Below are 20,018 nucleotides of genomic sequence, written 5' to 3'. Positions count from 1 at the left end.
AATTATGAATTGGTATTTTTATTTTATGTGCATTTGCTAATTAAGTCTGAGACTGTCTGGGTTGAAAATTGTTAAAAAAAAAAAAAAAAAAAAAAGGAACAAGGGGAACATCTGTACATCTTCTAGCCATTCTTCCCTCTCGAAGGAAAATTTTAGCAACATTTCAAAGCAGCAAATTTTTCTTTTATGGGTTTCTGACATGAAAGGATATATTTTTCTAACAATCAAAGAAATGTCATCAACCCTTTAACTCCCATGAGTGACCACGACAGAATTTCTCCTTACAGTATCAATAAAATATCAACTAGATAAGTGATGAGAATAAAGAAAAATATTAACTTGGGAATAATTGGTTGACCCAATACTAAATTCTCTGAACTGACATTATAAAAATCGTATGGTTGACAGTAAGTAGAATTACAAATTTGATGTGGGAGGTAAAGGGTTAAAGGGCCTGAACCCTTTCCACACTGACATCTGTGCACTGTGCACTGTGCACTGTGCACTGTGCACATTCTCCATAGTGTTCTCTTTAAGTTCTCTTAGGGACAAGGGAGTTAAAGAAGGATTTGATGATGTTAAAAAAATGGTTACATTTGAGGACAGGTACTTCCTCATTAGAAGAAAGTTAAAAGCCTATTTACAGCACAATCAGTTAACAGTGCAATAAAAGGAAAAAATAATGTTGAAAATGAATTTTATTCTCACCAATGTGGAAAAAGAACATTTCTCAATCAATTATACCTTGGATTGGTTGAGATACATGTTCATTTTGCATACATAACATATCAACACTGCTGTTACATTAAAATTATCGTCTGTCCCTCCACACATTTAAATGTATTTTTACTGAAAATCAGGAAGCACTACTAAAGCCCTTTCAATCTTTTTTTATGTAAAAAAAAAAAAAAAAAAAAAGATTCAAAGAAGTGGACTAGAAACCCTGTCACACTTCAGGAGGCAGTATAATTTGAGCAACATCTGTGTCACCAGAGGCCAGCAGGTGGGCTTGCAAATCATGGATCTTCAACATCATTTACTAGTCTGTGATCATTTCTTCTTTGAGTTCCCTTGCAGGTCGCTAACATGAGAACAAAGAAACAGCTTGAGTATTAAATTGTAAACACAGGTTATTAAAGATTACATAGAACATTTACAAGTACACAAAAATATTTTATGGACATAAGTGATCAAATAACTAAACAACTCACTTTAGAACAAATAATCACACAATCCAACTTAAAAATTACATTCATCTCAAGCATTGTGAAAGGTCTTTAGTTAGAGGATTTATAATCATTGGAAACTAACATAAAAAGATTACCTAGTTTGATTGTTTATCTGCAGGTCAAATGAAATTTATTACAATAAAAACTGTTTCAGATTCCACCACAGGAAAGAATAACCCTGTAAACCATGCCCTATTCACAACAAGCTCAGTTGGTAGTAGCACCCAAATATTATTCAGGAAGCACAGGTTCCAACTCCATAAAAGCCTGAATTTTTTGCAAGCTTCTTTTCTGCAATTGCTCACTGTAAACAGCAGTTCACCAGCAAGGATTACAGCTTTTTAATATCAAGCATTGGAAAGAATGTATGCAAGAGAAATTAAGTAATGGTTAGGTTTTTCTTTATGGCTGGTGACTGATGATTTCTGCCATACAGTTTTAGTACAGTTACATAGACCACAGCACACCCATTACTCACTCTTCTATGTCATCTGTGTCTCTGACATTTAACATCAATGCCCCAGCATCCAAGAAGACCATATTTTGGGAGTTTGAAATCTACAAATTAATTGTAAAATATAAAATAATCAAACTGCCTGTGGAATGATGAAGGCCATGTCAAGATATGGGTCAATAAAGATGCAAAGAATTAAGGAGAAAAAAAAGAAATCAGTAAAATAAGAAAGGATGGGAGAGGACAAGGGGCCCCTTTTCAAGAAGTATGATTTGGTTTTTCCCATATTATAACACACTTGTGGTTGTCCCAAGTGTAATATAATATTTACACTTAAGCAATTAATCTAATTCAATATTACTGTACAAAGCTGATCCTACTGTAGAGTTTCAATAGCAGTATGGTTGGTACTCATAGTTATTTGCCAAACAAATGAAAAAAGTATGGTCATGTTAATTAAAAAAAAAAAAATAATAACTACAATTATCTTCTCCCAAATAGTTAAAATGAAACTGCTTTTCTTTTAAGAAGGGGACAGACAAGGAAAGCATGCTTGAGGAGGGGCTTTGCTTTTGATTTAGGCCAGAAGAAAGGGTACTAAAATTAAAAATTTAACCCCTAATTTTTGGAGAATTAAAATGAATCAGACCCTCCCCCCATCCCCCCCCCCTTCCTGTCCCATTTTGTCTTGAAAGGTTTAAAAACTGGGAATCCTCTGATGAAATTTAGCCCCAAGGAAAATACATTTGTAAAGCTAAGTTGACACAAGACAAAACCCTACCGTGTTTGAGACATTTTGAGCTGCTCGTATCCGTCTCAGCTTCAAATAACCTGGATTTGACTTCAAAGCATTACCAAGGTGAACATTGTCAAGGATAAACAAATATTGACTCTCACAGTTATGCAGTCCATATTTTTATGTACTACATAGAGGGTGGCAAAGAGTTTTTTGTGTGATGCATGGTTGCAGCCAAATTAGTAGGTGATGTGTGAATTTTGCAAAAAGGGAAGTGTAATTCATGAATGAATTTATGAGCCAGCATGAGGTAAGATTTATCTCCTGAAATGTATGTAACTTGCAAATTTTTTCTCTCATTTTGTGAAAATCTCAAGATTTCCCTTAAATGTTAAACACAAAAAGAGAGATTTGAAGTTGATTTTTAACATAATATGTAATGCATTCATTTTTCTTAAATTTGTACATGAAATGGGACCAGAACTCCTAGATGTATTTTGGCTACATGTAGAATCTACATCAAAGGATATCAGAGTGGCTGCCTTAGCCTCTCCTTCAGCCTGTACAATTTTTTGCTGTCGTTCCTGTATTGCCTTTTCCACCTGGTAATGAGCTCGCTGTGCTTCCTGCTGAGCTGTAGAAAAAATGAAATAAAATTATAATGACAAAACTCTGCTGTACATTTAATGCCAGTTAAAGAACACACAAAACAAATTTCAAGATTTAATATCCAAGGAAGAGTGTGTACAAGTCATCCATTTTTTTAACAATCCAGTGTAACATAACCTCTGAATTCTCTTTAGTACTCACCGACTTGTTTTGCTTCAATAGCTGCTGTGTACTCTCGGCCAAAACTCAAGTCAGTCTGGAGAATTTAAAGGAGAGCATTAGCCTTACAAGAAAGACATTTGCAAACCATAGTTTTAAATTTAATAAACAAGGCATGGTACCACTGTCCTGCAGAAAATGTCAATAGTTTGCAGAAATACAAGCACACACAAACTTGTGATGTTTGTGAAAACACAGTAGATGGGGGATAATAGACTTACAATAGACACATCATCCAAAATAATGAAGAAATCCTTAGCACGATCAGTCAACTGCCTTCTGATTAACAGACTGACCTATATGTGAAAAAGAAGCAACAAGAAGGAACATGTACATATTCTTTTCACTCATACTAATTTTACAACCCTTCATGTTTCCTTTATCACTAATAAGTGGTGTACAGTAATATACCACAACTACTAAATGCACATGCAAAGATGCTTCATGGAAAGCTTGAGACTTTGAATTCAAGCAGACTATCATTTAAATATTTCTGTGCTTATCTAAACTGGTTTCTGGACTTTATTTTTCTTGTCACTTTAATTTCCAAAGATATTAATTAATTTTTAATTAATGTTTCTCAGATACATGTAGCATTGGAATTGCAAGTTGGAACATAACACAAGTTAACACTGTTCTTGAGATAAAAATTGTCATAACCTAACTTCTGAGATATAAAAAATGCAATGATGTAACATACCTCTTGACGCATTGTGATAAGCTGTGAAGCATTAAACTGAGCCACAACACTCTTCAAAACCTACATAATAAAAGAAACAAACACCAATATTAGGTAAAAAATAACATTAATTTTTAATTAATAATATAAATAATAGATTGTGCTTCCTAAAATTTACTGATTCCAGTCTTTACAACTCAATCCTTCCAAATGAATATGTCCACATTATTTTATCTCTCGCTCAATCTTTTGGATAATCCTCAAGATTGCTATGCCTACTGCTTAAAAGTAAGTCGACAGTCTCGACTTGAAACTCAATCCTTAATACTCAAAACTACCTGGAATTTGAGGATCAAGAATCAAGGCTCTGGTTTTGAGGCTGTGACAAAATTATCCAATTCAGAAGCAAAAAAACCCCAACCTATTAAGCTTATTTCCAAAATATAACAGAAAGTTTCTCAGAAATGTAAAGATTTTATCAGGAAAATTTTAACCATTTGCACATTATGATTGCTAGTCGCCATGACACCACAGTCTTGTTTTGCAGACAATTATGCATCAATAAACAAGTTTGTTAACCACATTTTCTCAACTAGTGTTCATTTCTAGCCACATAGCAAAAACTCTGAAAACTGTTCAAGATGAAAGGGAAATTGTAAAATAGAAAGAAAGTTGTAATATGTTGCAGAACTTAGCAATGAGGCTATTCTATGATGTTAAATATAAACACTTGGTGCAGGCAATAGCTAATGTAAATGTTGCAGGTGTTGCTTTCTTGAAGCAAGTACTTTTTTTGGATTTGTGTCAGGCTCTGAAGTCAAACTTGGTAATTAAAGTAACATTCAGAAAACTAAAATTGTGCAGGATGAATAATGTTCAGTTAACACAATGAAGAGGGTCATGTATACAGTGATAATAATTTGCAAAGTTATTGTTAAAAACATCGGAACTAGTTTGAACAATTTTTTGCCACTTCAGCAAAATTAAAATGCATGCTGTAAGGTTTTTAATCCTGCAAATATGACAAAAGGTAAGAAGCTTCAAGTTGCATGAAAAGTTAATTGCACAAAATTTCCTTTGCTTCTTCATTTCGAGGTCCTTGAAACTCATTTCAAGTGTTTTGAAACTCTAATTACACTTTTCAAAACTCGACTCAATCCCCTTTCCTTGAAATTCTTGAGAATCCAGGATTGACAATCAAGAAAGGAGTATCAAGGATTGAGTTTTGAGGAGCTGTCAATTTACCTTTGTGCAGTACCATGTAATCCGGTGCATAGATAAAAATACCTCTTTGATCATCTTTTATTTTATTTCATCTTAATTACACCAACACCACATGTGAACTTAAATAGCAAAAATTGGAAATGTCAAATGCTACATATATTTTTCCAGGAAGAAATTGATATTTAATACCAATTAGTTACATGAACTATGCACCTCATTCATGATTGAAGGTAAAACTCTTTCATCAAAGTCCAACCCCAATTTTCTGTACATGTCAGGAAGCATAGTTGCTTGAGGACGGGCAAGCACTCGAAGGCCAATGTTAACCATCTGGAGATCTAAACAATGACAAAAAACAAGTAATAAGCAACAAAAATCAGAAACATTTCCATGGCCCTCTTTTCAATTAAGAGTGAGATCTCTCCTCTTAAACCTGGTACAATACAAGGTCAGCTTATAACTCACATAAGCCTCTTGGTTTCTCCATATGTTTCTTTGCTACATGTTAAATTTTCAGCCATATTGATGAATATGTTGTTTCTTTTGTTTCTACTGATGTATAATAATTTTAAAAATGGCAAAATAAACAAACAAACAAATCAAAAAAATTAAAAAAATAAACATCACAACATCAAAATAAACATGATTGTGTTTTTAGATAGAAATAAGAGAGATGGTAAGTTTTGAGCAAGGTGAAGAAATGGAGAAAGATGTTCTTTGTCTTGTCACGAGCGTGCAGGGACAAAGAAAAAAAATTCTGAGTCCCCATGAGGTGACAAACATTATGCCATTGACGTCGCTGATCCTAGCAGTATGCAGGATGCACGTCATATGAACTTCATAATAGACCTAGCTCACTGTGGCATCTCCATGGCTCAGTGGTAGAGCGTAGGAATGCGGAATCTGAGTGTCTGAGGTTCGATTCCTCGTGGGGACTCAGAATTTTTTCTTTGTCCCTCGCTTGTGACAAGACAAAGAACATCTTTCTCTATAATAGTGTTTCTTTCCTAAGGATACATATTCAGTATGTATATTGGTTTACTTAATGTTGAAATTTGTATGTTCATCAAGCATTATTCATAATTTGTTAATATTGGAACATTGAAAAAAACACTGATGAACTTCTATGAACCTTTGCTCCCAGTTGGAGAAATAATCTTCCTTGGTTTTGACCTGATGTCATAAATGATGGGGTACTGAAACCATGGTATCCTGTAGAATACGAAGATAAACAAAAGCACTGATGAGTTGCACATGTTATTGACTGTCTCAGACTACAGCCTAACAAGCTTTACACGTATAGAACTGCTGGGTTAACCCCACAAAAAAAGGAATTGCAATAAAAATGTAAATGTGCCCTCTACATTGTTGCAGGATGAAAGCTCCTATGAAGTGAATTATGACATTTCAACTATGATAAGGTTTGACTAGATTTACATAACCTAAGCTGAGATTGGTTGGTTTTTGAAAGCCTTATTCGGCACATTTTATTAAATACTGTTCCCTTAGGGAGGAAGAGGGGAGGGGGGGTCAGAATCTGCTGTCAAACAGCTTTCCCATTGAGTCATCCAAGATATACACTGTATTTGTAAAATCATCTGATGTCACCATGACCTGGCCTATCAAAGTTTATTATCCTTCGATAATGATTAACTGCACCTGAAAGGTCAGGATGGAGCTATCTTCTAGCCTTTATTTTCACATTCAAACATGATTGCTAAACATATTTCTTATTTCAAAACAAGCAATGTGATCAGTGCTGAATGATGTTAATAATTTTTTAACAAATTATGACCATTCAACCTTTATTTCTGGTGACCAATTGATTACTTTGACAACTTTAAAAAAGGCTGGGCTTTGAGTTTTGTTGAATAGATAACAAAAAAAAAAATCTACCTGATGTGAAGGCCTTCAGTATAAATGTTATTTTGGATTCCTCCAATTCTGCTGAATATAATGGCCCTGTGACCACCCTCAACTGCCAAAAGATAGTTCAAAAGATAATTTGCATGTGTTGAACCAATTACCACATTAATTAATAAAGTCAGATAACATCTATCATCTCTCTAACTAGGAATACTCCTTCACAGATCTAACACTGAATTTTGTAGATCTATAACTAGAAGGAAATGTTTGTCACACAGTAAGGAGAATCCAAATTGATTTCACTTATTTGACATCTCTTGACTTCCTTCCCACTTTTTTCCAACATTTCGACACAGAGGAAACAAAATGGGATCAACGTCTGGTAAGAATGGAAGGGGGGGGGGTGGGGAGGGGAGAAGGGGTGGTTGAAATTTGAAATTTGGTAATTTGGTGTACTCTTCATGACCGGAATGAAAAAAGTCCAACGATTCTAACCACAGTCAGTTTAAGACAAAATGAAACACTTAAAAGTTGTAAAATAGTGATGAGATAAAAAAAAATTGATGTAGAAAAGTATGCACAATTTATTGTCTATGTACAAATTAAAAATTACATAAGACAGGCATAGTATAGAAAAAAAGGAATAAAAGCAATTTGATCGATGTAAAAAAGGAATAAAAAATATGTACAGAAAAGCTACGCGAAGAACAACTTGAGCCAAATAGACTCAATTCACGACAGGACAGTAACGAATACAATCGTGAATTAGAAAGCTTGATCGTGTATTCGTGGAAAGGAATACCATATCGTGTGCTAAAAAGTGATCTTGTCTCTCGCGAGTCATTAAAACTGCATTAAAACTATACCTGTGTAAACAGACTCCTTGATTCCATATGCAGCTGCTGCGGCGGCGACTAAAAATTTTAAGCCAGTTCCAACTCCTTTCGGAGCTTTTCCCATGCGTCCAGCAAACTCGGTGAACTTGTCTGCCATCTTGCCTTCCTCACGTGTAGCAATACCTTTCAGATCTGACGTAAGAAAAAAGAAAGGTTACTAAGCTAAGGGAGGCTACCAAGGTCTCAAGAAACAAAATGGCGGACAGTGGAGCCAAGAAAGCCAGTGAGGAATTTTTTCAGCATTTAATCAGTTCTTCGGAGAGGTAAGACGCTTTAAAATATTTTTTTGGTGCAAATAAAATACGATGGTTCTTAGAGATGACAATTTTCTGTTTAGTTGCGTGGATGACAAAGTTTGTGTGGTGGGGATCTTCGGAAAAGACAACATTGGCTACAAGTCGAAAGCTGTACATCTGAATGGAACTATTGGGAAAGAAGTTTTCAAGGTTTGTTTCGAAATGAAGTAATTCAGATATAACCTTCTTCTCATCTAATTTCTTTGAAGGAACTGCTCTTTATGTATTTTACACGAATGACATCAAATGGACATCAAAGATTATCGGATGAAATCAACAAAAACAACAAAACTCCTATAAATATGTATTTTACTTAAACCCTATGCATTTGCTTCTCATAGATTGACTTTTTAGATGGTACATTCAAGAAGAAGGATACAGATGAATTTTCAGTGAGTATCTTGTGAGATTCCAAAGCTCGTGTTGACATAAAGTACCTGTAGGATTTGTAGCATTTTAATAAATACCATCAGGTGATTTTGTTAAGTCATTGTTTAAGTAACATTGGTATGGCATTATTGTATTCATGCTTCTAGTTTCAACTGATTGATTTTCACTAACTGTTTTTCTTTTCCAGTGCACTAGTGAATTGCTTTTTTGCTTATTTTCAGTGTGACATTAATGTCTATCATGATGTAGAACAGAGAATAATCTATTTACACCTTGTGTCTGTTTATGATGTGTCAAGACTGTTACAACTTTGTAAACAAGCTCCACAAGATGCGCAGAATGCAGTAAGTTTCAGTTTCAAATTTAGTATTAGTTTTAGAATATTTTCAACATTTTTCAATTAGAGAAACATATACAGGTGCTAGTACAGGTAAACATCACCACTACCTTTATAAGAATGACATCAATGTTAATAATGATGATAATTTTAATAATAATAATAACTTTATTTGTATAGCGGTATATACAAAAGCTCTATATCGCTTTACAATCAAAAGAGAAAATAACTAACTAACAATAACACTAAAACAGTCGAGTCGGAAAAGAGAAGTTTTCAATCTAGATTTAAAAACATCAACTGATCCACTTAATTTAATGTCTAAGGGAATATCATTCCATTGCTTTGGGGCAGCGACCGAAAAGGCCCTGTCCCCATAGCTCTTCAGGCGCACATTCGGTACTTCTAATAAATGTTTGCCAGCAGACCTAAGATTTCTTGTAGGGTTATATGGGACTATAAGTTGACTTAAATACGGAGGCGCCAGATTATTGAGAGCTTTAAAAGTTAACAGTAATACTTTAAAGGTAATTCGCTGCTCCACAGGTAACCAGTGTAGCTCCTTAAGGACGGGGCGAATGTGTGCAGCCCCAGGTTGATAATGATGATGATGATAATAATAATAATAATGATGATGATGATAATGATGATATGGATAATTCTAATGAGAACAAGTATGACGCAGACAATAACAACAATGATAAGTATGAAGACCTCAACAACAACAACATTTTGCAGCAGAAATGACAAAAACAAGGACATAAAAAATAACATTGCATAGCCCTGTAAACATCTGGCCTATGGTGTTAGCTTTGAATCAAGGAACTCTCCTGTTCATATCGACTGCTTTCTTATAACTTTTCACCAAAGAAACATGTTCATGTCCTGTATGTACTAGGAAGGTTATTTGGATTGATGATATTTAATTCCTTGCTCTAATATTCAGAGGGTTAAGTGTATATTTGATCCTTCTGCTCAGGGGAAGCAGATATATGTGTGTTGTTGATAATTGAATAATATCACCTACTGCATCTCAGGGATAATTGCTTCATGTATTCCACTACTATGCCATTTTACCATATTAGGGCAACAGAACATGCCCAATATGCCATTGAGGCAAAGAACTTTTCAGCACTTCAGGTTTTTTTGTCAGCCATTATGATTATTTTGTCTGTTACAAATGCATTACTGGGATCAGTACAAAGTTCAGGTGAGGTTTTAACACAATTAATATGTAGTATGAGCAAACATTTTGCTCAGTGCATGCCAAAGTAGTCTGCGGCTTGCAAAATATCAGCTCATATTACTGTATGTGTTAAAGCATCGAATAAAGTGTATATATTCACTTATCCTTGGAGAAATGTTTTGTTAGTTGGTTATGACTGCTCAGTTAATTTTGTTTCATAGGCTTCTCATCAGTATTGGATGTCCCATGAATTTTACTATGCCTGTGCATTACTGTTCCTGTTCTCTGTCTCTCATATTGTTGTTGTAAGTAATTACCTAGTAAACAGTTTCTTTTTGTTGTCCAGGTTACTTCAGTTCATTAACTTATTCTTTTCACGAATGCTAGCAAAAAAAGTTTTTAAAAGAACAAATCTATGACTGAACCATATTTTCAAAGTTTTCATCAACATTTTTTTAATAATTGTGTGCAACTGTAAGTGCTTGTTCTACTTAAATGAATTATTTGGCCATCAATTTTTCAAACCAATAACTACCTGGTCAAGTTATCCTCTTTGATTGGTTGAATAATTGTCAGTTATTTTTTGAAATGTTTGATATAATTTCAAGTTAAAAATTCTCTGTTCAAATTTTACAGCTTCTGCATCCCTCACAGACTTTTGATCTGAATTACATCAGGCTCTTTCGCACATTAGCTTCAACAAGGTAATTACAGACTAACTAAATTCTTATTAGGTAAAATTGACAGAATTCAGAGGATGGAGAACTTTTGAACATAAAATGAACCCTAAATTTTTTTGCCATTGTTTGAAAGAGCTCCAAGTTTTTTAGTTACTATCTTTTTGCAAAAGGCTTTAATTTGTTTTAGAAGACAAGTATGGTTTCAAAACTGTTTTGTGGATCTGGGCTATGTAATCCTCCATATAGATGCTCAATTCCATTGCAGATAAAGATAAAAATTTTTATTACTTTCTAATAAATGGAGAGATACTGTACATACATGTAAAATGCAGTTACATGATTGTGCAGGAGGAAGGAGGTTATAAATATCTCTATCAGTCATTTCTTGAAAATAGATTCACTTGAGATCAATGGGAAAAGAAACTTTTCAAATAGTTTTGTTTCTAAATCAAAAGTCACACACAAACACTCATTCACCTAAGAGAATTTTGCAAAAATGAAGAAAAAACACTGTAATATATTTTTCATGTAACCTCTCAAATCATTTTGTGCTTTAATTTATAACTTATTATAGACACCAGTTACTGCCTCAGATATCCCAGCTATTATCTGGTGTGGATGGTATTCCTGATATTTGGAGGCAGACTGGACGGCCTTGTATTCCCAGACTGGTGTGTTCAATGAAACAGGTCAGTTTATCTTTTATTTCTTTCCTCATCTGTATGAGTGATTTGATTTACAGGATAGAACCCAGTAATAAGTATTTAGGTTGTAAATGACTTGAACACTTTTCATACAATAGTGTTAACGCTTTGCCAATTTTTTTTTAAGTAAAAGATCACCTCATGAGTATTTCACAGATTTGGTTGTGTGAACTTCCAATTGACTAGTAAAGGGTGAATTTCACAAAAGCATATTAATTTTGTTATTTTTCATTAGAAGTTATAAATACCAGGTGAATGTCTGAATATTAACTGAAGACTTTTTCACTATTTCAGCGGGTCCCTTTCATGGATCCTTCACAAGTGGTAAGTTTTTGTCGATGTGAAATTTAATCAAAGCAAAACCTTCTTAATGGTGATATCATCCATACGTCTCTCCTACAATACATGTAGATCATGAGTGAGAACCAATCAAAATGTGTGTATAATTCAGTTAATTATAAAAACGCAACTTACAACCTGCAATTTGGGTTCATACTCAGAGCAATTGATATGAAAAGGTGCCTTTACATGTTCCTCCATAATTGTCAATATTTACTGTGCTTTAACTTATTAATCATAAGAGTACAGTGTCAACTGAGTATGAGTATGCTGAAATATTGTATGTTTCAAATGCAGTCAGGGAAAAGCCAAGATACTTATGCCAGCAAGACTAAGGGAAAACAACAAGTAAGTTGAAAAAAAAACAACAACAACAACAGCAAATGTAAGGGTGTTTAAGTCCTTGGTCAAGCTTCCAGTCATAATACTAGGCATTTAATAGTCTGATTCCTTTATTTTCAGAATTTATGTCAGTTTAAATTGAAGGTTTTTGCATTTATTTTAGAGCATCACTCCACAAAAGAAACTTCAGCATGCTGTAGAGGATCAGCTGTACAGCATAATGAGAAAGGCCAGGCTCCTTGGAAGTCTTAGGTGGGGTGTATAACTAATGTGCAATTACACTTAAAAAAACAGAATGCATATTTTTGCAGGTATTAATATCTGTTTGCAGGCATGATTAACTCTAAATGCCTGCTTTTAGCTGTAGTATTATTAACCCCTTCTGCAGTAGCTGAATGTAAATTCCATAGTACTTCTTTGCAGATCCTTAGCTGCACATAATTTCACTTATAACTTAAGTGCACAGGCATGAATAATGGTGCCCTTTTTTAAATGGTTGGAGCTCACCAGAGGGTAAATTGCTATTTTCTTACAAATGAGGGTAGTGACGTATCATTGTTTATCCTTTCTTGGAATTGAGTAACAGCTTTCTGAAATAATTATAGAAATAAACCTATTCCCAATGTGAAAAAGGGACAATTTTTGGTTCCTTAACCATTGGATGTCCTATAAATTTTACTGATTGCAAATTAGAGTTTTTTTAAGATGCCCAAATAGTGACATTGATGTGCCTCCTCTGTTTCGTTTTGTTTTTTGGCCCGTTCTTTTTTTGCAATAATGTAAGAATGTTGCTCTAAATCTACAGTTCCAGTTCCCTGTTCACTGTAAACTCAAGTCACGCCTTTGTTCACATGCAGCCATGTTCAACCAACTTCGACCCTGTTGCAGTTCTCCTTAATACTTTGGCTAAACCGGCTATCAACACTAAATGGGGTAAAGTAAACATTACTTACTCTAGTGAAGCACGCTTCTTTTTTTTTTTTTTGTCTATAAGAACGTGTAAAAAATAGGAAAGGCCCCGATAGTTTGTTAACTCTGCGTAGCCGCTCAGGCACATTACTTCTTGTAGGTTTCTCTCCTTGACATCGAACGATCACGTATGCATGCACCTTTGCGAAGGAATAACATGAGTACGGAGTCCAGGGGTTTCAAAACTACCGCCGCCTGTAAAACCTTTCACTGCCGTCTGTTTAGCCTACGAGTACGCACCCGTGTTTGTGTTTCCCCTTATGACAGCCGCCTATTGCAGCATCAGCGGCTGCTTATGGAGAAAGTTATTGAAACTCCCAGGGAGTCTTTCCTCAATTCCATCTCGTTCGGAACTTTTGCCCTCAGTGATAACAAAAAAAAACTAAACCAAAACAAAAATAAAACTGGCAAAAACAAAACAAGCACTCTTCTGTTCGGATGCGTGAACACTTGTTACAGGCATTTTCAAGCGTTATTGCGATACTGTAATCTAACACGGCAGATGAGCATGAACCCTCTGTTTATCTGGTAGCCGAAATTAAAGTTAAGCGTCTCTCCTTCAATTTCTTGATGGTTTTAATTCCCTACGTATTAAATAGTTTTTTTTATAATTGTTCGTAACTGTTCCCGCAGTGGAGAAGAGTCCTCTTCTGAAGAATAGCAAATTCCTTAAGAGAGAATGCTCAGAGTCCGGAGGGAACAGCGAAGCACATTCCACGGATGACGTGTTGTTCCGAGACTACCTGAAACAGCAGATTGATCTCTTAATGACCGGAGATGGTGGTCGAGATGGAGTGGCTGAGGGACGCAGAGGAACGCATGTAGAGGTACAGTATTTAAAAATTTCACTATCATTTTCCAGGTCTGGAAGTGATATAACTTTAGAGTAAGATGCGGAAGAACGCATGTTTAGGTCTTACTCTATTACAACGACATTTTTCAGCTCTGGAAGTAATGTAATTTTACAGTGCATGTAGTAGTGGAGGTCTTGAAAGTCATGGAAATGACTGAGAATGAGCTTTACGAACGTGAAGGCTCGACCGAAATACTTTGACTGAAAGGTCACGTGCATAAACCAACTTCTCGATTTGGAAATGTCAGCAGAGTACTGTGTAATGGTTGTGGAAAAACATGAAATTTGATCATTTCTAAAGATAAATAGTGGTACTTTAGGCGTACTAGAGAACATATGGCCATGTGGTCTTCGGTGTACACGATTAGCTTAAGGCGAAAGATAATTAAGGAAGAGAAAGCGAAAGGGTGTCAGCTAGATACAACTGTATGTAAATTCCATCTTCGTAGTGTATTTCCTTAAGCTTCTGCAATGTTTTTTCCAGCCCAATAAACTCTTTTTTCTAAATTCTTCTTCATCAATTAAATTAATTTTCTCCCTTTCTGCCATTATATTACCTTTACTAAAGGGATCAAATCGAGAAATCGATAATAGCCTTTTTCACAGACGCCTTGTTCAACAAACATCCGTCCCAGGAGCTTTCTTCTAATCTTTGTAAACATATCCCAAAGGTTTTCTGTTGTTGCTTTACATCCGCTGATATCTGACGTTCATAACTCGTGTTCTTTGGCAATGCAGGTTCCTTCTTGCCGTTTGTGGGCGCGTGTATCGCTTGCTCTGTATGAGTTCTTCTTGACTCCAAAGAATGACTTGATAGCTCCTCTCACCGCCATGGCATCTAATCTAGATCTCGACATGAAATTCTCTGAGGCGTAAGTAATGCTCTGTTTTGTCCAGGTTTTTATAGAGTAAGGCTCTATAAAGCAACGTCAGATACGTTTTTCAGGCAAAAACTCTCTTTACGAGGATGGCCCTTAAAGGTCATTCTAAAATGTCTTCCCACGGATGTGAGGTACATGCAGCTCAGCGAAGGGAATAGTGTTAATGGTCGTTTGTTTGTCGGGAAGAGATACAGAGGGTTTAATGAGCAGGTGAATAATTCAATTTTGTTTGTTTGTTTGTTTTTGTTGTTTTGTTTTGTTTTTCATGTAGGCGCTGTCGGAAGGCGATACCTGTAGCAACAAGTGCTTACTTAGAAAATCTCCCCTCACATTACACCCAGAATGTTCACTTAAACCAGGTATCCAATTATGTTTGATCATTTGTTACGGTCGGTTTTGTTTTTTTGTTAATTTGTTGTAATTTTATCTTTACTTGTGCCATGGTAACGAATTTTGAACACAGTTTGGTTTCGTCTCTCTGTATTTTAGCTGTCTCAAGCACTTCGGGTGTTTTCTTTGCACGCTCGCGGACCTGCATTTGAACACTACGCAGCTCAGTTTCAGGATGAGTGTAACAAGGTACCGTTTGTCAACGACCTTTTATTTCCCGTCATGTAATTTTTTAATCAGTCAGATACTGAGGCAATTACCGATTTCCTTTTGCACTTTTCGTGTATTTTCGTTCACTTTTTTGGTACCGTATTTTCTTTTATATTTTCCTTTCCGGTGTACACGACACTCTCCAAATGAATACATATATCTATGAAATAAGTCTCTTGTTCAATTTTTCGTTAAATGTAGGTATGGATGAACGGAAGACAGCTTTGCGAGGAGCGTAGCTTAACTGGACGTCACTGTGTTTATCCGGTAAGGATTTTGATAATTGGTTTTCAAAGGTCGTAAAAACCATTCTAGATATCACCTCCTTGTGGTCATTTGGTCATATAAAGCATTGCACCGCGTGAAACACATGATGACGCGCGATGGCTTGGAAAATCAAGATTTATGCGTAATTCGTGGGAGTTATTCTCGCTATAAGACTACATGTATACCGCTCATCTGGATGCGAACCATCTCTCAATAGTACAATGCTTATCTAACTACAAAGTGACAATGCACTGATCATAATTTATGCATTTTCTCTGTAGTACCACCGGGTCCCTGCAGAAGGCGAGATACCCTCCGATCCAGTCTCCGAGGAATCCAAGGAGCTTGGGGTTAATCCATGTAAGCCTCATTCAAGTCGTATCACCAGCGTCAGTGCCTGCAACTGTGGAAGGATACAGGATCACAGAGAAGATCCTTTTGATCTGAAGGTAGAAATTTTTATTGCATAATTTTACAAAAACATTTCTTTTTTTTTTAGATGAAAACAACAATGAAAATGGATGTGAAATGCCTGTATTCCTTGAATTCGATTGTTATATATTATAAATTTCTATTGAAAAATAGATTAGATCGAATAGGAATTTCCCCCTTCAAATTGACCTTTCCCTTAACAAAATTGAATATCTTTTCATTACATGTATGTATAGTTTTAACCGTAGATCCTCATTCGGATGAGAATGACGATTTACGTAATGTTATCCGGTGAACACCAGAGCTTAGTGGTTCAAAGCAGGATCAGATATAATCCCTGCTTAACTACAATAACAACATAAACATTTTCGATAGCAGCTACGTGTAACCCAGGATTAAGATATTGACTGGTTCTCCGGCTCATCAGCGAACTCGTGCTCGAAAACAAGTCTTGGTGTAATCAAATTTTACGAGGAACTGCTACTGTTCAATACCCTCAAACTGCTTCCGTTCAATGAAGCCTTTCTACGGAGCTTTAGCGCTTAAAGTGCGCTTTTACCAGGCAGTTTTACTCTTACCAATCTACAAACGTTGCTCGTTTGAAGAAAATGAGTTTGTTTTGATCTATTCTCCCTAGACAGCTAACATGGACTTCTTCAAAATTCTCGAGTCAAAGTGCTGTTTTTCGCTGGTTCATCTGTTCTTTCCATTTCATCCAATCGCTCTCTCTTCAAAAAACTCCCATAAAACCTCTACGGAAATATCAGATGAAGCCCCCCTCCTGGAAATGCCATCAGAGATAGTCAGTTCTAAGGGAGAAGAAGTCAAATCCGGGGAAGTTGGTGGTGAGGGGCGCGTGAGTGACGAGACGTCCAACAGTGAGACGCCCGCGGTACAAGTTGCCCCGACAACTGGATCCATTCCCATTCCAAACTCGGGCGTTGCTGCAAGGACAGACAATTTGGGAAGCCTTGGGCACAGTATCAGTTCTACCTACGGGGCGAGTGGGTACCAATCTACGCTGGAGATGATGAGTCACGAGGGGTCTGAGTTTAGGAGTATGCCATCCGAGTTCAAGAGTGTTGTATCCGTGGGAATTCCGGGAGAAATAAGCATGGGAGATTCCCAAGATGTCCTCTCCGCCGTAGGGGAGCACGTTCCCGGCGTGCACTCTTTTGAAAGATTCTCATCGCGTGATGAAATGGAACAGATCTATCTGGAAACCATGTTGAACAGTGATTCGCCTCCTGGTATTCTACCCCGCTTTCCTTCCTGGTCGCTTTGTCGTCTGGGAAGCGCAAGCGCCTACAATCCCGCGAAAGGTCTGGACCAACCGGGATTTTTCCCGAACAGCAATTATCTGTTGGCTTGGGACATTCCTTTGCTGAATGAAAGCCAATCAGATTTAACGAGCCAGTTTGATGGAAAGGGCAAGCACTTGGGGTCTAAGCAAATGACCGAAGAAGCTTGGCCTACGCTGAATGAACTCCCTTCTGCCGGAAGTAATGTTTCGTCACTTCCTCTGCACCAGGCTCTGACTTATGCACGTCGACAATGTTCAGATTATAAAGCAAATACGCTTCCTTTGATATCGAGTGCAGTAACAGGGAAAGGTGCGTCTGGGGCCTCTCGGCAGCGGGGTAGAGCCGCCCGTGAAGGGGCGCTACCGACAGTGAGGGCCTATATAGGACAGGAATATGAGTGCCCAAGGGGACATAGGTGAGTAACGTAAAACTGTTTCGAAATGGCGTTTGCACTTGTTAAATTGCGACTGTCAAAAGTGTATCCCAGAAGACATTTATTTGCTGAAGATTTTTTCACTGGTTCATTGTGGCAGAATTATTGTATGCTGACCCTTGCACATTTTCTTGATGTGTGTCTGTGACTCATGTTTTGTTTTCATTAATTCCTAAGGTAAATTGTTGTAAAACTAAACGCTTTCAATCAATTAAAATTTCATTTCATAAAACTAAATCGTTGATAATCAGGGATAAAGCATAACGGAAAGTCATTTTGATTCCAATAATATTCTTTTCAATTTTACCGTACCTACATAACGTGTTGGGACATTTTCAGTGAAATTCACGTCTCCTATAACGTATTGGAATTATAAATCACTTCTTCGTTCTTAACAATAAATGTTTGACATTCTCATTGTAATTCTCAAGGTTTATCTGCTCAGGCCCGGACAAGATGGTGAAAGCGACCAGTTCCGGTCACGTCAAGGAAACAGCCCAGAAACTGGTGACGTCAGACATGCCTCTTTACTTCCCATGCCCCTGTCGCTCGTCAAAGCCTCTCATGGCTCAAATGATGCGCGTCTTTATCGTCACACCCGATTCACCTATACTCGTGACCCTTAACCCGCGGGTTCAACCTTCCCTTCCGCCATGTCCTGTGTTTTACCCTGGTGTTAATGCGGGAGTCACTATTCCCCCAGGAAGTTTCTGTGTACTGAGATTACCGTATGTGTATGTCTCAGACGTCGGTCCAATTCTACCACCCGGTGATTCGCAACCGCTGTTGTCGTGTCGGGTATTGAAGGGGCTGTTTTCCGTAATGGGGCTTGTTTAGGAAACTGCGAGAGAAAACCTTGTTGAGGGACGGCGCTAAGTCTTAACTGAACATCTTAGCGGCTCCAGCCGGAGAGAGTTTCGCTCCCGGAGGCAGAAAGTAGACAAAGTAAGAGTTTGACTGACTTGCAAGTTACCCATTGTCGCCCCGTAAGTTGCTCAGATTGTTACGTTAGGTTGAGTGAGGAGCAAAAATAACCTAACGCTAATGTAAAGCTTGGTTTCGTGTTGTTAATAGACACTTTTAACACGTTTCTCGTGGGTCGACGAAAAGAAGATTTTGTTTCAAGCACACGATGAAGCCCAGTTTGAGATGACGTCTAAGTTGAATCGATAGATGTTAACAAAACGGCAAATTAGAGACGTTTTAGTGTTTGAAGAGGGATTCATGTCTGTCCAGTCTTGGTTGAGACTTTTTTACTTGCAATTCATAGAGGAATTCCATGTAACTTTTAAATGAGGAGAGTCTATTCTTCAGATACTTCACACCGTTCCGGAAAATCACTCTGTTTGAAAATTAAAACGTAGCATGCTATGACAGTTATGGCTTTGTTAGCGACAGAGGAAAAATGTTCAATTTAAAAACACCAAAGTTCAATGAAAATTGAGATCAATATCAGTCTCTGAGCCTGTGCTCTTACCCCTCCCTTAAACCAATAACAGTCAACTGATAAGATTTAAGGGTTAATGTTGAGTAAGAGGAGGGGTAGGTGCCCTGTTACGCAGACATTGACATTTATCCGAAAATTCTGTCCGAAAAAAAATGTATCGTTATCTCTGATAGTTGAAGAGTCAAGGGCGTAGCAAGGGAAGGGGGGGGAACCAGGGTTTCCCTTGACCCCCCATTGTAAGCCTTTCTTTGTCACATTAAGGAAAACATGGCATGGAGGTCGACGTGAAAATCCGGTAGGTACTCTCTGTTTAAAACAGTAAGCCCCCTCTTCCTGGCTACGCCCCTGAGAGTTTTTCTCTCTTGTGGATTTTTAATGTCCCAGATCTACAGAGAAACTGAATCCCTATCTATGCCTTGCGTGTTCTTAATTCAATGATGAAAATGTTCCTACTGAGGGGCGATGTCATCGTCTTGAAAGAAGTTATTTAAATTCTCACATTCACGACGTGAACTAAATAGCCTGATTTAATAGATGTACATTACAATCCTATTTAATGGTTTGGTACTGGAGATCAGTAAAGCTTTTTATATAGAAGTACAGTTCTAAAATTAGTTCCAAGCGGCTTAATGTGATCAACAATCAA

At 36.8% G+C, this 20,018-nt stretch overlaps 2 protein-coding genes across 2 annotated transcripts; one reads left to right on the top strand and one right to left on the bottom strand.

Moving 5' to 3' along the window:
* Positions 1–907: 907 nt before the first annotated feature.
* Positions 908–8,027, bottom strand: LOC131775335 (prohibitin-2). Its single transcript, XM_059091438.2, has 11 exons — positions 7,883–8,027; positions 7,047–7,128; positions 6,283–6,362; positions 5,364–5,488; positions 3,948–4,007; positions 3,469–3,543; positions 3,230–3,284; positions 2,950–3,053; positions 2,465–2,542; positions 1,708–1,787; positions 908–1,081 (listed from the first exon to the last, which is right to left on the bottom strand). Exons 1-11 carry the CDS (start codon positions 8,007–8,009, stop codon positions 1,051–1,053), a joined length of 897 nt encoding a protein of 298 aa, XP_058947421.2. The 5' UTR covers positions 8,010–8,027; the 3' UTR covers positions 908–1,050.
* Positions 8,028–8,105: 78 nt separating this feature from the next.
* LOC131775375 (nonsense-mediated mRNA decay factor SMG8) lies at positions 8,106–19,904 on the top strand. The gene is made up of 19 exons (XM_059091473.2): positions 8,106–8,175; positions 8,250–8,358; positions 8,550–8,600; positions 8,820–8,942; positions 10,343–10,426; positions 10,758–10,825; positions 11,376–11,490; positions 11,800–11,829; positions 12,142–12,192; positions 12,350–12,438; positions 12,992–13,119; positions 13,789–13,982; positions 14,747–14,880; positions 15,161–15,248; positions 15,379–15,468; positions 15,691–15,756; positions 16,038–16,205; positions 16,826–17,907; positions 18,357–19,904. The coding sequence occupies exons 1-19, from the start codon at positions 8,108–8,110 to the stop codon at positions 18,760–18,762; spliced, it is 3,144 nt and encodes a 1,047-aa protein (XP_058947456.2). The 5' UTR covers positions 8,106–8,107; the 3' UTR covers positions 18,763–19,904.
* The last annotated feature ends 114 nt before the right edge of the window (positions 19,905–20,018 follow it).

This window comes from Pocillopora verrucosa, chromosome 9 (genome assembly GCF_036669915.1).
Source record: "Pocillopora verrucosa isolate sample1 chromosome 9, ASM3666991v2, whole genome shotgun sequence".
NCBI classification, from domain to species: Eukaryota; Metazoa; Cnidaria; class Anthozoa; order Scleractinia; family Pocilloporidae; genus Pocillopora; species Pocillopora verrucosa.
Note: the sequence above shows the minus strand (reverse complement) of the source record. Positions and strands in the feature narration are given on the sequence as shown.